This window comes from Canis lupus, chromosome 15, assembly GCF_048164855.1.
Source record: "Canis lupus baileyi chromosome 15, mCanLup2.hap1, whole genome shotgun sequence".
Classification (NCBI taxonomy): Eukaryota; Metazoa; Chordata; class Mammalia; order Carnivora; family Canidae; genus Canis; species Canis lupus.
This window is the reverse complement of record NC_132852.1, coordinates 35,833,084-35,847,702: the sequence shown is the minus strand read 5'-3', so window position 1 is coordinate 35,847,702 and position 14,619 is coordinate 35,833,084. Positions and strand designations below refer to the sequence as shown.

Below are 14,619 nucleotides of genomic sequence, written 5' to 3'. Positions count from 1 at the left end.
GTGAGAAGAGATTTTAAAAACTGAGAATGTAGTCTTGCCAAAATTTGAGAAAATGCATTTTTATCTATAAGGGTGAAAGCAAAAACAGTATAGTATTTCTAAAAAACATAATATCTATGAAAATTTAAACTGCATAAATTTGACCCATCGTATTTCATTGCTAGCAATTTAAGAAATCAGATAATTGTGTGAGGGGTAATATATAACAATGTCCATTACACCATTATTTACATTAGTAAAGTAAAAATTTGACATTATCTTAAAGTCCATTGGTAAATGAGTTTTCAAATATAGTTTGGAAGAGACATACATGGAAGTAAATTGAAGTTATTAAAGGATGAAAGATCTGGATGGATAAGAAATACTGCTCTCACAAAAATATTAGATTTTAAGTAATATGTGTAATATAAACAATATGTGCAATATAAATAGTGTGTTTAAACATCAGTACACATACATTCAATTACAAGCAAAATTTATATAAACATGTATAAATATATATTTGTAATCTTCAATGAACCCATTTCTAAAATTTTATACTGGAGTATTTTTCATGCTGCATTTTTGTACAAAGTTCAAAGTTTTTTTAGCTCATGAGGCCTATAATAACCTGAACACATAAATCATATGTATATGTATATGGAATGGAATCCACTTTATTAAATTTCTAAAGGAAATTTCTACATTGAATAATTCCAAACTTTATTACCACCTTGGAAAAAGTTACTGACATGGATTTTATTTTATTTTTTAAAATATATTACTTATTTACTCATGAGACACACACAGAGAGAGATAGAGGCACAGGCAGAGGCAGAAGCAGGCTCCTTGCAGGGAGTCTGATGCTAGACTCTATCCTAGGACCCTGGGATCACTAACTGAGCTAAAGGCAGACACTCCACCACTGAGCCACCCAGGTGCCCCTGACATGGATTTTAAACATTATACATGAAAATAGAGGAAATATTACATACCCCATGTCCACTGCAATTTTTTTCTGACTCACAATTTGGTCTATTTGGGTAGTTATTGATGTCTTCGCAGAGTCCATCAAAACAATACTAAAATGTTAAAACAACCAACAACAATTTAAATGTAAAGTCAAGAGTTGCACAATTATACTTGGTACAAAAATTAGACACACAAGATAGATTCATATATACACACACATACAAAGCATATGAATCTGGATTTCATGACATCTATTCCTTCTAATAAAATTAAGTTGAAGTCTAAATGGCATGTTATTACTTTACCATATAAAATTCTGAGAATGAGATACCAGTTATTTCCCCATGAGGCAGCAGAGCTGTAAGTTAGTTGATACTAACTGGCCTAAGAACAAATATAGCCAACTTGTACTGACCATTTGTAATAAGCTAGTATCTGTCTTTGCATTTTCTATACATTTTTATAATATATACTCAGAATGACCCTCTGAAGATGTTTTAACCTCACCTTATATTTGATAAAAATAAATGTACTCTTTCATGATCATGCATGAGTGACTAACAGAGGCAATATCAGTGCAGAAACTACTTCAGTCTCAGAGCCACATATTTATAGATCAATGTTAAATATTAATGTTCCTGTCATTTTTAGATTTATTTCCAACTTTAATGATAATCTTTCTTCTCTTTCACATTAGCAGTGTGACCTAGTACAAATTATTTAAACCCTCCTTGCCTCAGTTTATCCATCTTTGAATTTGGAATATAATTGATACCCAAATTTTTTTAAAACTATAGGTTATAAAAATGTAGGTTATAAGGATGAAGTAATTTGTTAGACATAAAGGGATAACAGCAATGTTTGGCACATAGTAAATTTTCACTAACACAAGATATTGTTTTACTGATTATTTATTTCATTTTTTTGTAGACTTTAAGTGCTTATTCCCCTATCCAAATTTTAATTTACCCTAAATATCTTACCTGTTGACAAAACCATTTTCATTCTCCTTAAACATTGTCACTGTGGCAATAATACACTAGTCATATTTCACTTGGTTGTCCTTAAGGGAAAAATAAGCTATGAAAAGTTAAGACCTATGCTTCTGATACAGTTTCCTTCAAGTAAACAGACCAATTTATAGGTGGCTTTTTTGTAATGACAGCAAACAAGAGATGCTATAAAAGTACATAGCCTTGGGATGATGTTTTGAATATAAACTAATACACAAGACTTCCTTCTTTGAACAAGAGACACAAATAGTGTCAAACAGAAGCAGACACATCATAGTTCAAAGGAAAAAAAAAGCAATATAAGTAAATACATATTTCCTAAAGAGAAATACCTGGATTATATAAGCATATTTTCTTATATAGTCCCAGGTATGAGTAAGAAAAAGGCAGATAATTTTTTTTATTTATTCAATGATTAGCTTATCTCATTTTGGATGATTAAATGTCTCAAACATACCCCTTTTCAAGTGTAAAATGAATGTGCTGAGATGTATTTGTCCTAGCCTACCTGTGTGAGCTAGAAATCACTGAAACTCTTTACCTGTTCTAAGTCTTTTTTTTTTAAGATTTTATTTAATCAAAAAAGCTTTCTATCACATCTAATATTAAGCAAACTTGTATTATGAGAATAATGTTTATCTCCATGTAGTATACTTTTCACTCAATATATTACAGTATTAAATACATATGTTTTTAAAATTTTTAAAAAATACATATGTATTTAAAATTTCATTGTGATTAGTAAGAGAGACATACTTTTCTTTGTGTTAATAAGTAAGATATAAAGTCTCCCCTCTCCCTCTTTCTCTTCTTATCTAACAAGATAATTTTTACAAAGGACCCACATTTAATGAGAGTAAGGTAAGAAGTCTTTCTTTTCCAACCATTCTGAAATCAACTGAATAATGTAGAATAACAGATGAAAATAAAGTGTATCTTTAATTTTCTAAACAATCATAGAATAATTCCAGTTCAAGTTCACAGACATGGCAGTCACGATTGTTCCCCCTTTCCTAATTCATGTGAGTAAAGGAGAATCAGAACAAGCCAATTAGAAGATGAGAGAGTTAAGAACTTCCTGGGGTTTTGAAATAAAATGAAGGCCACTGGTGGATAAAATGCTGTGTGGAAGCGACCACATCAAATGCAATGATAAAAGAGAGAGCCTAGTTGATCAGCCTCACAATGCTCTGGAGGAGCTTCAGCCTCAGAGTAATAAGGAAAAGCAGAGGAAGGAGACCCAAAAAGTCAGGTTGGGCAGGGAGGCTAACAGGTGGAATTGTCCATGGAAGTCTGTCCACAGAACCACAGAAGTAGTTAGCTCTCATGTTCACCACTTGCCTCTCCTTTCTCTCAATTACAAAATGCAGCCAACACAACATTTTTTATCCCAAGGAAGAAAATTTAGAAAGGTATTTTGTTTCCTAAAGCAACTGAATTAATGATGAATATAGAATTTAGGCTTTTCAAGTGGTCTGTCCTCTAGGAGAGTCCTAACCAATTAAACTACAGGATGTACCATAGCCGAAATGGCCAGTTCCCAAATGAAGACAGTTTGTGAAAAGTCCCTGTCACATGGATAAGGCTGTAAATTAGTTTTTTTTTTAATTAAAAATAAAATGGGAGTAAAAAGTCATGCCAGCTCAAAGTTCCTACTGAACCAAGTAGGAAGAGTCAGTTTCCCTTCCTTCCTTTCTTTCCTTCCCTTCTCTTCCCTTTTCTTTCTCCTTCACTTCCTTCTTTTCCCTCCATGGGCACATTAGTCAAATGGGCATAAGCTAGTGATCAGACCTTCCCAGGCAGAGAATCACTGATGGTGAGATGAGTGGTCATACAGGGCAGTAGGACACACCAGCATGGCATTCTTCTGTGGCATTCGTATGCCTCATCCTCATATGATTTTATTTCAATTGTTATCGTTATTTTAATTGTATTCTCCCTGTAGGTAAGATATGGTTTCACTCTCATTACTTTTTTTAAACATTCTTCATCTTGAGGGGGTGTGGCAAGATGGTGGAAGAGTAGGGTCCCCAAGTCACCTGTCCCCACCAACTTACCTATATAACTTTCAAATCATCCTGAAAACCTATGAATTCGACCTGAGATTTAAAGAGAGAACAGCTGGAACACTACCGAGAGAAGAGTTTGCACTTCTAACAAGGTAGGAAGACGGAAAATAAATTAATAAATAAAAAAGAAACCAGTGGGGGAGGGGGCCCCACAAGGAGCCGGGCTAAGGTCAGGCAGCGACAGCCTCCAGGACAGGAAAGCCCAGGCCTGGAGAAGCAAGAACTTTAAAAATCTTCTCAGACAGAAAAGTGCTTGCAGGGAACTTGGGCAGGATCCCAGGGGGGCAGGGGGGAGTGGTTCCTGGGGTCACTAAAAGAGGAGGTGCATCCTGGGGGGAGAGCGCGCGACACACTGCAGGCCCAGCGGGGTAAAGGGCAGGGCCTTGGGGAGAAGCTCAGGCAGCGGCTCCAGGCAGAGGGGGCTGCGGGCCAGGGAGCACAATTCCTGCAGTGCAGGCCTTGCATTCCAAGGCTCATGCGGGACACAGCCCAGGATCTTGCATCCCGCCCAGGGGAGGCGGAAGCCATGAGGGCACAGGACAGCGAGGATGATCCAACCGCAGGGCGCCCCCAGAGCATCCAGGCCAGTGCGGACTGGGAGACTGTGGTAGTTACTACGGGAGGTGACTCTAGGGATGGAGAGCTGGCTGCTGCCACTGTTGCTGTTCCTCCTGACATCCTGTGCCTGGGAGGGTCGGGGCCACCGGGGAACTGGGCCTCACATGATAAACAGCTCCCACTGAGCCATGCACCTGGTAAGGGCAGGGCAGCTCCCCCAGGTGCACACACCTGAGAATCAGCAGAGCAGGCCCTTCCCTGAGAAGACCACCTGGAAGGACAGGGGAAGAGCAAGTTCTTGACCAAGCAGCACTGGGAAGCTCCACAGGAAGTCGAGGGATTTACAGTACATAGAACCAGAGGATACCCCTCCTGTTTTTTTTGTTTTTTGTTTCTTTGTTTTTCCCTTTTTTTCTTCCTTTTTCCAGTACAACTTGTTTTTAGGCACTCTGCACTGAGCAAAATGACTAGAAAGAAGAGCTTACCACAAAAGAAAGAATCAGAAACAGTACTCTCTCCCACAGAGTTACAGAATTTGGATTACAATTCAATGTCAGAAAACCAATTCAGAAGCAAATTATAAAGCTATTGGTGGCTCTGGAAAAAAGCATAAAGGATTCAAGAGACTTCATGACTGCAGAATTTAGATCTAATTAGGCCAAAATTAAAAATCAATTAAATGAGATGCAATCCAAAATGGAGGTCCTAATGACAAGGGTTAATGACGTAGAAGAAAAAATGAGTGACATAGAAGACAAGTTGATGGCAAGGAAGGAAGCTGAGGAAAAAGAGAAAAACAAAAGACCAGGAGGAAAGGTTAAGGGAAATAAATGACAGCCTCAGAAGGAAAAATCTACGTTTAATTGGGGTTCCCGAGGGTGCCGAAATGAACAGAGGACCAGAAGGCATATTTGAAGAAATCATAGCTGAGAACTTTCCTAACTTGGGGAAGGAAACAGGCACTCAGATCCAGGAGATAGAGAGATTCCCCCGCCTAAAATCAATAAAAACCGTTCAACACATCGACATTTAATAGTGAAACTTGCAAATTCAGAAGATAAAGAGAAAAATCCTTAAAGCAGCAAAAGAGACAAGAGATCCCTAACTTCTATGCAGAGAGATATTAGATTAACATCAGACCCCTCCACAGAGACCAGGTAGGCCAGAAAGGGCTGGCAGGATATATTCAGGGTCCTAAATGAGAAGAATATGCAGCCAAGAATACTCTATCCAGCAAGGCTCCCATTCAGAATAGAAGGAGAGATAAAGAGCTCCCAAGATTGGCAGAAACTGAAGGAATATGTGACCACCAAACCAGCTCTGCAAGAAATATTAAGGGGACTCTATAAAAGAAAGAGGAACTCCAAGGAAATGATCCACAAAAACAGGGACTGAATAAGTATTATGATGACACTAAATTCATATCTTTCAATAGTAACTCTGAACATGAATGGGCTTAATGATCCCATCAAAAGACTCAGGGCTTCAGACTCGACAAAAAAGCAAGACCCATCTATTTGCCGTCTACAAGAGGCTCATTTTAGACCTAAGGATACATATAGCCTGAAAATAAAGGTTGGAGAACCATTTACCATTCAAATGGTCTTCAAAAGAAGGCTGGGGTAGCAATCCTCATATCAGATAAATTAAAATTTATCCCAACGACTGTAGTAAGAAATGAAGAGGGACACTATATCATACTTAAAGGATCTATCTAACAAGAGGACCTAACCATCATAAATATTTATGCCCCTAATGTGGGAGCTGTCAAGTAGATCAATTAATTAATAACCAAAGTTAAGACATACTTAGAATAATACACTAATAGTGGGAGACTTCAACACAGTGCTTTCTGTAAATGACAGGTCTTCTAAGCACAACATCTCCAAAGAAACAAGAGCTTTAAATGATACACTGGACCAGATGGATTTCACAGATATTTTTACAGAACTTTACATCCAAATGCAACTGAATACACATTCTTCTCAAGTGCACATGGAACTATCTCCAGAACAGACCACATACTGGTTCAGAAAACAGGTCTCAACCGATACCAAAAGATTGGGATTGTCCCCTGCATATTTTCAGACCATAATGCTTTGAAACTAGAACTAAATCACAAGAAGAAATTTGGAAGAAATTCAAACACGTGGAGGCTAAAGACCATCCTGCTAAAAGATGAATGGGCCTACCAGGAAATTAGAGAAGAATTAAAAAGATTCATGGAAACTAATGAGAATGAAGATACAACCATTCAAAATCTTTGGGATACAGCAAAAGCAGTCCTGAGAAGGAACTACATTGCAATACAAGCATCTCTCAAAAAACTGGAAAAAACTCAAATACAAAAGCTAACCTTGCACCTAAAGGAACTGGAGAAAGAACAGCAAATAAAACCTACACCCAGCAGAAGAAGAGAGTTAATAAAGATTCTAGCAGAACTCAATGAAATAGAGACCAGAAGAACTGTGGAACAGATCAACAAAACCAGGAGTTGGTGCTTTGAAAGAATTAATAAGATAGATAAACCATTAGCCAGCCTTATTAAAGAGAGAAAAGACTCAAATTTATAAAATCACAAATGAAAAAGGAGAGATCACAACCAATAACAAGGAAATACAAATGATTTTAAAAACATATTATGAGCAGCTATACGTCAATAAATTAGACAATCTAGGAGAAATGGATGCATTTCTGGAAAACCACAAACTACCAATACTGCAATATGAAGAAATAGAAAACCTGAATAGGCTGATAACCTGGGAGGAAATTGAAGCAGTCGTCAAAAACCTCCCAAGACACAGAAGTCCAGGACCAGATGGCTTCCCAGGGGAATTCTATTGAACGTTTAAAGAAGAGATAATACCTATTCTACTAAAGCTGTTCTGAAAGATAGAAAGGGATGGAATACTTCCAAACTCATTCTACGAGGCCAGCATCACATTAATTCCAAACCCAGACAAAGACCCCACCTTAAAGGAAAATTATAGGCCAATATCCCTGATGAACACAGATGCAAAAATTCTCAACAAGATACTAGCCAATAGGATCCAACAGTACATTAAGAAGATTATTCACCCTGACCAAGTGGGATTTATCCCCAGGATGCAAGGCTGGTTCAACACTCATAAAGCAATCAATGTGACTGATCATATCAGCAAGAGAAAAAACAAGAACCATATGATCCTCTCAAAGATGCAGAGGAAGATTCGGCAAAATACAGCATCCATTCCTGATCAAAACTCTTCAGAGTGTAGGGATAGAGGGAACATTCCTTAGCATCTTAAAAGCCATCTATGAAAAGCCCACAGCAAATATCATTCTCAATGGGTAGCACTGGGAGACTTTCCCCTAAGATCAGGAACACGACAGGGATGTCCACTCTCACAAATGCTATTCAACATAGTACTAGAAGTCCTCGCCCCAGCAATCAGGCAACAAAAAGAAATAAAAGGCATTCAAATTGGCAAAGAAGTCAAACTCTCCCTCTCTGCAGATGACATGATACTATATATAGAAAACCCAAAAGACTCCACCCTAAGATTGTTAGAACTCATACAGCAATTCGGCAGTGTGGCAGGATACAAAACCAATGCCCAGAAATCAGTGGCATTTCTATACACTAACAATGAGACTAAAGAAAGAAAATTAAGGAGTCAATCCCATTTATAATTGCATCCAAAAGTATAAGATACCTAGGAATAAACTTAACCAAAGAGGTAAAGGATCTATACCCTAAAAACTACAGAATACTTCTGAAAGAAATTGAGGAAGACACAAAGAGATGGAAAAATATTCCATACTCATGGATTGGAATAATTAATATTGTGAAAATGTCAATGCTACCCAGGGCAATTTACACATTCAATGCAATCCCTATCAAAATACCATGGACGTTCTTCAGAGAGTTGGAACAAATCATCTGAAGATTTGTGTGGAACCAGAAAAGACCCCAAATAGCCAGGGGATTTTTTAAAAAGAAAACCAGAGCTGTGGGCATCACAATCCCAGATTTCAAGTTGTACTACAAAGCTGCGATCATCAAGACAGTGTGGTACTGGCACAAAAACAGACACACAGATCAGTGGAACAGAACAAAGAACCCAGAAATGGGCCCTCAACTCTACGGTCAACTAATATTCAACAAAGCAGGAAAGACTATTAACTGGAAAAGGCCAGTCTTTTCAGTAAATGGTGCTGAGAAAATTAGACAGCCACATGCAGAAGAATGAAACTAGACCATTCTCTTACACCATACACAAAGATAAACTCAAAATGGATGAAAAATCTAAATGTGAGACAAGAATCCAGTGTCCTAAAGGAGAACACAGGCCACACCCTTTTTGAACTTGGCCACAGCAACTTTTTGCAAGATACCTCTATGAAGGCAAGTGAAACAGAAGCAAAAATGAATTATTGGGACTTAATCAAGATCTAAAGCTTCTGCGCAGCAAAAGAAACAGTCCACCAAACTAAAAGGCAACCTACAGAACGGGAGAAGATATTTCCAAATGACCTATCAGATAACAGGCTAGTATCCAAGATCTATAAAGAACTCTTTAAACTCAACAGCAAAGAAACAAACAATCCAATCCTGAAGTGCGGAAAAGACATGAACAGAAATTTCACCAAAGGAGACATACACATGGCCAAAAAACACATGAGAAAATGCTCCGCATCACCTGCCATCAGGGAAATACAAATGAAAACCACAATGAGATACCACCTCATAGCAGTGAGAATGGTGATAATTAACTAGACAGGAAACAACAAATGTTGGAGAGAGAGGATGTGGAGAAACGGGAACCCTCTTGCACTGTTGGTAGGAATGTGAACTGGTACAGCCACTTTGGAAAACTGTGTGGAGGTTCCTCAAAGAGTTAAAAATAGAGTTACCCTACAACCTAGCAATTGCACTGCTGAGGATTTACCCCAAAGATACAGATGCAGTGATATGCCAGGACACCTTCACCCCAATGTTTACAATAGCCAAACTCTGGAAGGAGCCTCTGTGTCCATCGAAAGATGAATGGATAACAAAGAAGTGGTCTATATGTGCAATGGAATATTACTCAGCCATTAAAAATAACAAATACCATTTGCTTCAATGTGGATGGAACTGGATGGTATTATGCTGAGTGAGTAAGTCAATAGGAGAAGGACAAACATTATATGGTCTCATTCATTCGGGGGATATAAAAAATAGTGAAAGGGAATAAAGGGGATAGGAGAGAAAATGAGTGGGAAATATCAGAGAGGGTGATGGAACATGAGAGACTCTGCGAAATGAACAAGGGGTAGTGAAGGGGAGGTGGGTGGTGGATTGGGGTGAGTGGGTGATGGGCACTGATGGGGGCACTGGACGGGATGAGCAATGGGTGATATGCTATATGTTGGCAAATTGAACTCCAATAAAAAAAAAAGTCAGGAGCTTAGCCGAGGGATTTGTATTAATAGCAGAAAAATAGATATCTTGGTGTGGAGACATATCAACACAAAGTCAGAGTTTATTAAATGTGAAAAAAAAGATTCTTCAGCTTAATTTTCATAAATTTAATTATGCTGTATCCTACTGTAAATTTTACTGGGTTCACCCAATATGATATTTCTTCATGTTCTTACATTTTTATGTTTTTATGTTGATGCTTTTTGGCAAATCTTTCTGGCAAACTCTTTCCAGGAGTCACTTCCTCAAATACTTTTCCATCCTTAAATTCTTTCTCCTATTCTAGAATGACAATGTCATGGATATTATATCTTTTGTTATAATCTCACAGGTCCCTGAGGCTCTATTCACTGTGTTTTTAGTCTACTTTCTGTTATTCAGATTAGGTATTTTCTATGGTTGTATCCTCAGGTTACTGATTCTTTACCCTGTCCCCTCCATTCTGCTCCTGAGCCTATCACACTGAGTTTTATATATTGATTATTTTTATTTTTTTAATTTCCAGTTGGTTCTTTTTTATATCTTCTCTCGGTGTACTAGAACTTTCTATATTGTTTCTTTTCTTTTTTTTTAATTTAGATTCAATTAGCCAACATATAATACACCATTAGTTTCAGATGTACTTTCTATTGTTTCATTAGTAGTTTCAATCATGTCTGTAATTGCTCTTAAAAAATGCTAATGATGGCTGCTTACATTCTATGAAGTATACTGATAACCATCTTGGTGTTGTCTTGGTATTAGTGTTTGGGTTTTTTTCCCTTTCAAGTTGAGATTTTCCTGGTTCTTGGTATGAAGAGTGATTTTTTATTGAAAGCTAGATATTTTTAGTTTTATGTTATGAGATTCTAAAACCTGTTGAAACCTGTTGTAACAGTTCCTGTTAGAGCTCTAAAGGAAAGGCAAGGGACATTGCCTCATTATTGACAGGTAAGGTTGGAAGTTTGTTTCTTGGTGGTATATTCATCTATTGATTGAGAACATTAACATCATAACAAATTTAAGTCTTCCAGTAAATGAGGATGGTCTATCCATTTTTTAAAAGATTTTATTTATTTATTCTTGAGAGACACAGAAAGAGAGGCAGAGACATAGCCAGAGGGAGAAGTAGGCTCCATGCAGTTAGTGTTTCAGCACTAACACCTGAAATGAGAAGAACTCCTAATTACTAGAAGGGTCAAAGAAGGACAGATGCCACTGGGCCTCTGCTCATTCCACCCTGGTGAGAGTGTAGATATGACCCCAATTTTTTCTATGTTTTCAGTTGAAGTAGAACAGCTATTATTTAAAAGTGTGCTATTTGCTATACTGCTTTTTTGGCTAAAGAAGTTTGGCCTTCCTTGATGACTTCTTTTTGTCTGTTCTATTTGGCATTTCTGAGTTGCTAGCTTCTCTGACACCCAGCTTGGGATATATGAGGCAAAAAGGAAAGGAAACACATTGCTATGTTGTTCCTTGGGTTTTGAAGTCTCTACTTAGTTTGCCTTTCTCTCTTCAGCTTTCAGAGTCTTCTTATTTTTGCCTTACATATAAAATTGTTTTTTTTAACTGTACATAGTAGAAAAGTATGTCTAGTGCATCCTTCTGGAACCTCAAATCTCTATCTAGTCATTTTTAATCATCACATATATATTTGTCAATATTTTCCTATACATGTAACTCTTTTTGTAGCATTTAAGAAATCTTTTAGTGTACTAGACACTAAATTTTCTTTGAGCTCTGTATTAAAAATCTTTATCTGCAATTCCTCTGAAATAGTATTTTCTATTTTAGCCTAGAGATTAGTTTATCTATTCTTATATCAATACTGCAATGGTTTAATTATTTTAACTTTACAGTAAGTCTTGATATTTACTAGTATGAATTTCCAGTTTCCTTTTTCTTTAAAACTATATTGACTACAGGGTGTCTGAGTGGCTCAGTCAGTTAGGTGTCTGCCTTTGGCTCAGGTAATGTTCTTAAGGTTCTGGGATCCAGCCCTGCCTCTGGATCCTCTGCTTCTCCCTCTCCTTCTGCCTCTGCTCTCCCTCCTATTTATGATCTCTCTCTTTCTCTCTCAAATAAATAAAATCATTTTTAAAAAATAAAATTACATTGATTATATTGCCCTTTGGAGTTTGTTTCTTGGTGGTATATTCATCTATTGATTGAGAACATTAACATCATAACAAATTTAAGTCTTCCAATAAATGAGGATGGTCTATCCATTTTTAAAAAAATTTTATTTATTTATTCATGAGAAACACAGAAAGAGAGGCAGAGACATAGCCAGAGGGAGAAGTAGGCTCCACGCAGGAAGCCTGATGTGGGATTCGATCCCAGGACTAGGATCACGCTCTGAGCCAAAAGCAGATGCTCAACCACTGAGCCACCCAGGCATCCCAGATGGCTCATCCATTTCTGTAGATCCTCTCTATTAGAGTATATCTCTACTTTACACTATACTTTGCAGTTTCAATGTAGAAGTTGTCTTGCATATCTTTTATTTAGTTTTCCTAGGTTATAAATGCTTTTAAATGCTATCAATGCCACAATGTCATGATGCTAGCACTCCTTCTAAAAACTTCACTTTTAAACTACTTATAAAGATATAACTTCAAAGACATAAAGTCACAGGGCTGTTACAATCTTGGCTTGAGAAGGACCAGCAAGACAACTTTAGCAAAACCACAATCTACACTTCAGTCAAAATCAAAACCCACAGAATTTCCATGTGTAATCCAAACAGAAGAAATGCATGTTTTGTAGGTTTTGCTCTGATTTCTTATACACTATGTTGGAAATATATGGTGGGGTCATTAAAAATTATTTGCAAATGTTGCTGTATAGAGAAATGTAGCATACTATAATTTAACCAACCTACAGTTGGTGTTTAATGTGTATTAGTTTTATTCTCTATTGTAACTCAATTCATAATTGCTCTATACTAGTGTATATTTCCTAATAGCTAAAAATTAATTCATTATTACATTAGAAATGGATTTAAAAGTATGTTAATATATTAAACTCTTTACACATTATTTTTAAAGTAGGCTCCATGCCAAGCACAGTTCAAACTGATGACCCCGGATCAAGACCCAAGCAGAGATCATGGTCATAACTTAACTGACTAAACCACCCAAGCATCTCACTCTTTACATATTTCTAAATCACTTTACAGAAGGCATGTGCTAATTTATACTTAGTTTAAGATGATACTAATTATGCTTCTCACCATCAAATGCTATTTTCAATGCCCAAATAACACAAAAATAATTGCTGGATATTCATTTAATTTGTATTCATATAGTAACAAGTTAGATGGAACATTTTCATATTCTATAGTCATATATTCAATTTCATGAGACTTTTTTGCACTGATATATGTTGGGGTATGTGTGTATGTATGTGCATATACACATATACATACTATACACATATATTGTGATATATGTATATGTTGTGATATATATATATTATGTGGTGTTTTCTTTAATACCAACTGAGTGTCTAATAATTCCATATAACTCAATTCTGACACTATTTGGAGTTAAAATCACATTCTACAACTTAAAAGTGCCATAAGACTGCCCCCATGTCAGATACCAGATGCAAATCCCAGACCACCTATACTTCTAACCATCTGGCTTATAAATTGGAGGTTCCCATGGCCCCCTCCTCAGGTTTGATAGTTTGCTCATTTGGCTCACAGAACTCAAGAAAACACTTTACTTATATTTACCAGTTTATTACAAAGTATGCAACTCAGCCACAGTTGAATGAAAGAAGTGCATAGAGTAAGTTATACTGGGCACTACGGGGCAAAGAGGATGTCATAGTGCCCATGACATCTCTAAACATCTTATCATTGCAGCAAATTGTTCACCAACTTAGAAAGACTCTGAATCTCAATGTTCAAAAGTTTTTATGAAATTCAACCTCTAGCCACACCACTTTTCTTTCATAGAGGTCTGTGAGTGGGGCTAAGTCTTCCAACTCTAATCATTTGGTTTTTCTTATAACCAGTCCCACCCTAAAGCAATCTAGAGATTCCACCCTAAGTCATCTCATTAGCATAAACTCAAGTTTGGTTGGAAGCAGATGAATAACAGAACACATTCTTATCACACAGGAAGTTCCAAGGGGATTTAGAAACTCTGCCAAAAATGAGGGACAAAGACCAAATTATTTTTATGTGTTATACCACACACACATACACACACACACACACACTCAAATACCACCTTAAGGTATATTAATGATTAAATTAGTTAATAAATTTATGTATTTACTCTGTCATATTTATAGTAAATATTTTTTTTCATTTTAAATATCTTTGAAAGGATGACATATTAATTTATAATATAGTCAGTGATAGTTTGTTCCTTTGCAATTATGTCATTTTTATGTCAGAATATCTTTTCTCATTCTTAGACAAGCTTACTAGTCACTTCCGTTTTCCTCTTGATTTTCATTTCTTAAAATATTATATCTCAATATAAATATTTTTATTAAAATATGTGTACTTTTTTCCTTTGGTCAACTTATTTTTTAATGGTAGTTTAAAAAGTTTATTTTGTTTCTCAAAATTTTTAAGAAAAAA

At 36.5% G+C, this 14,619-nt stretch overlaps 1 protein-coding gene across 4 annotated transcripts in view; it reads right to left on the bottom strand.

Moving 5' to 3' along the window:
* Positions 1–14,619, bottom strand: part of LOC140604881 (A disintegrin and metallopeptidase domain 3-like) — a 101,971-nt gene that overhangs the window by 21,926 nt on the left and 65,426 nt on the right. For 3 of the 4 annotated variants that reach the window (XM_072776549.1, XM_072776547.1, XM_072776551.1), the window contains one exon: positions 975–1,061. In XM_072776549.1, coding sequence (XP_072632650.1) covers positions 975–1,061 — 87 coding nt within the window. Of the gene's footprint in view, positions 1–974; positions 1,062–14,034; positions 14,174–14,619 lie in introns of those variants that run through there. The other variant, XM_072776550.1, reaches the window with a different exon arrangement.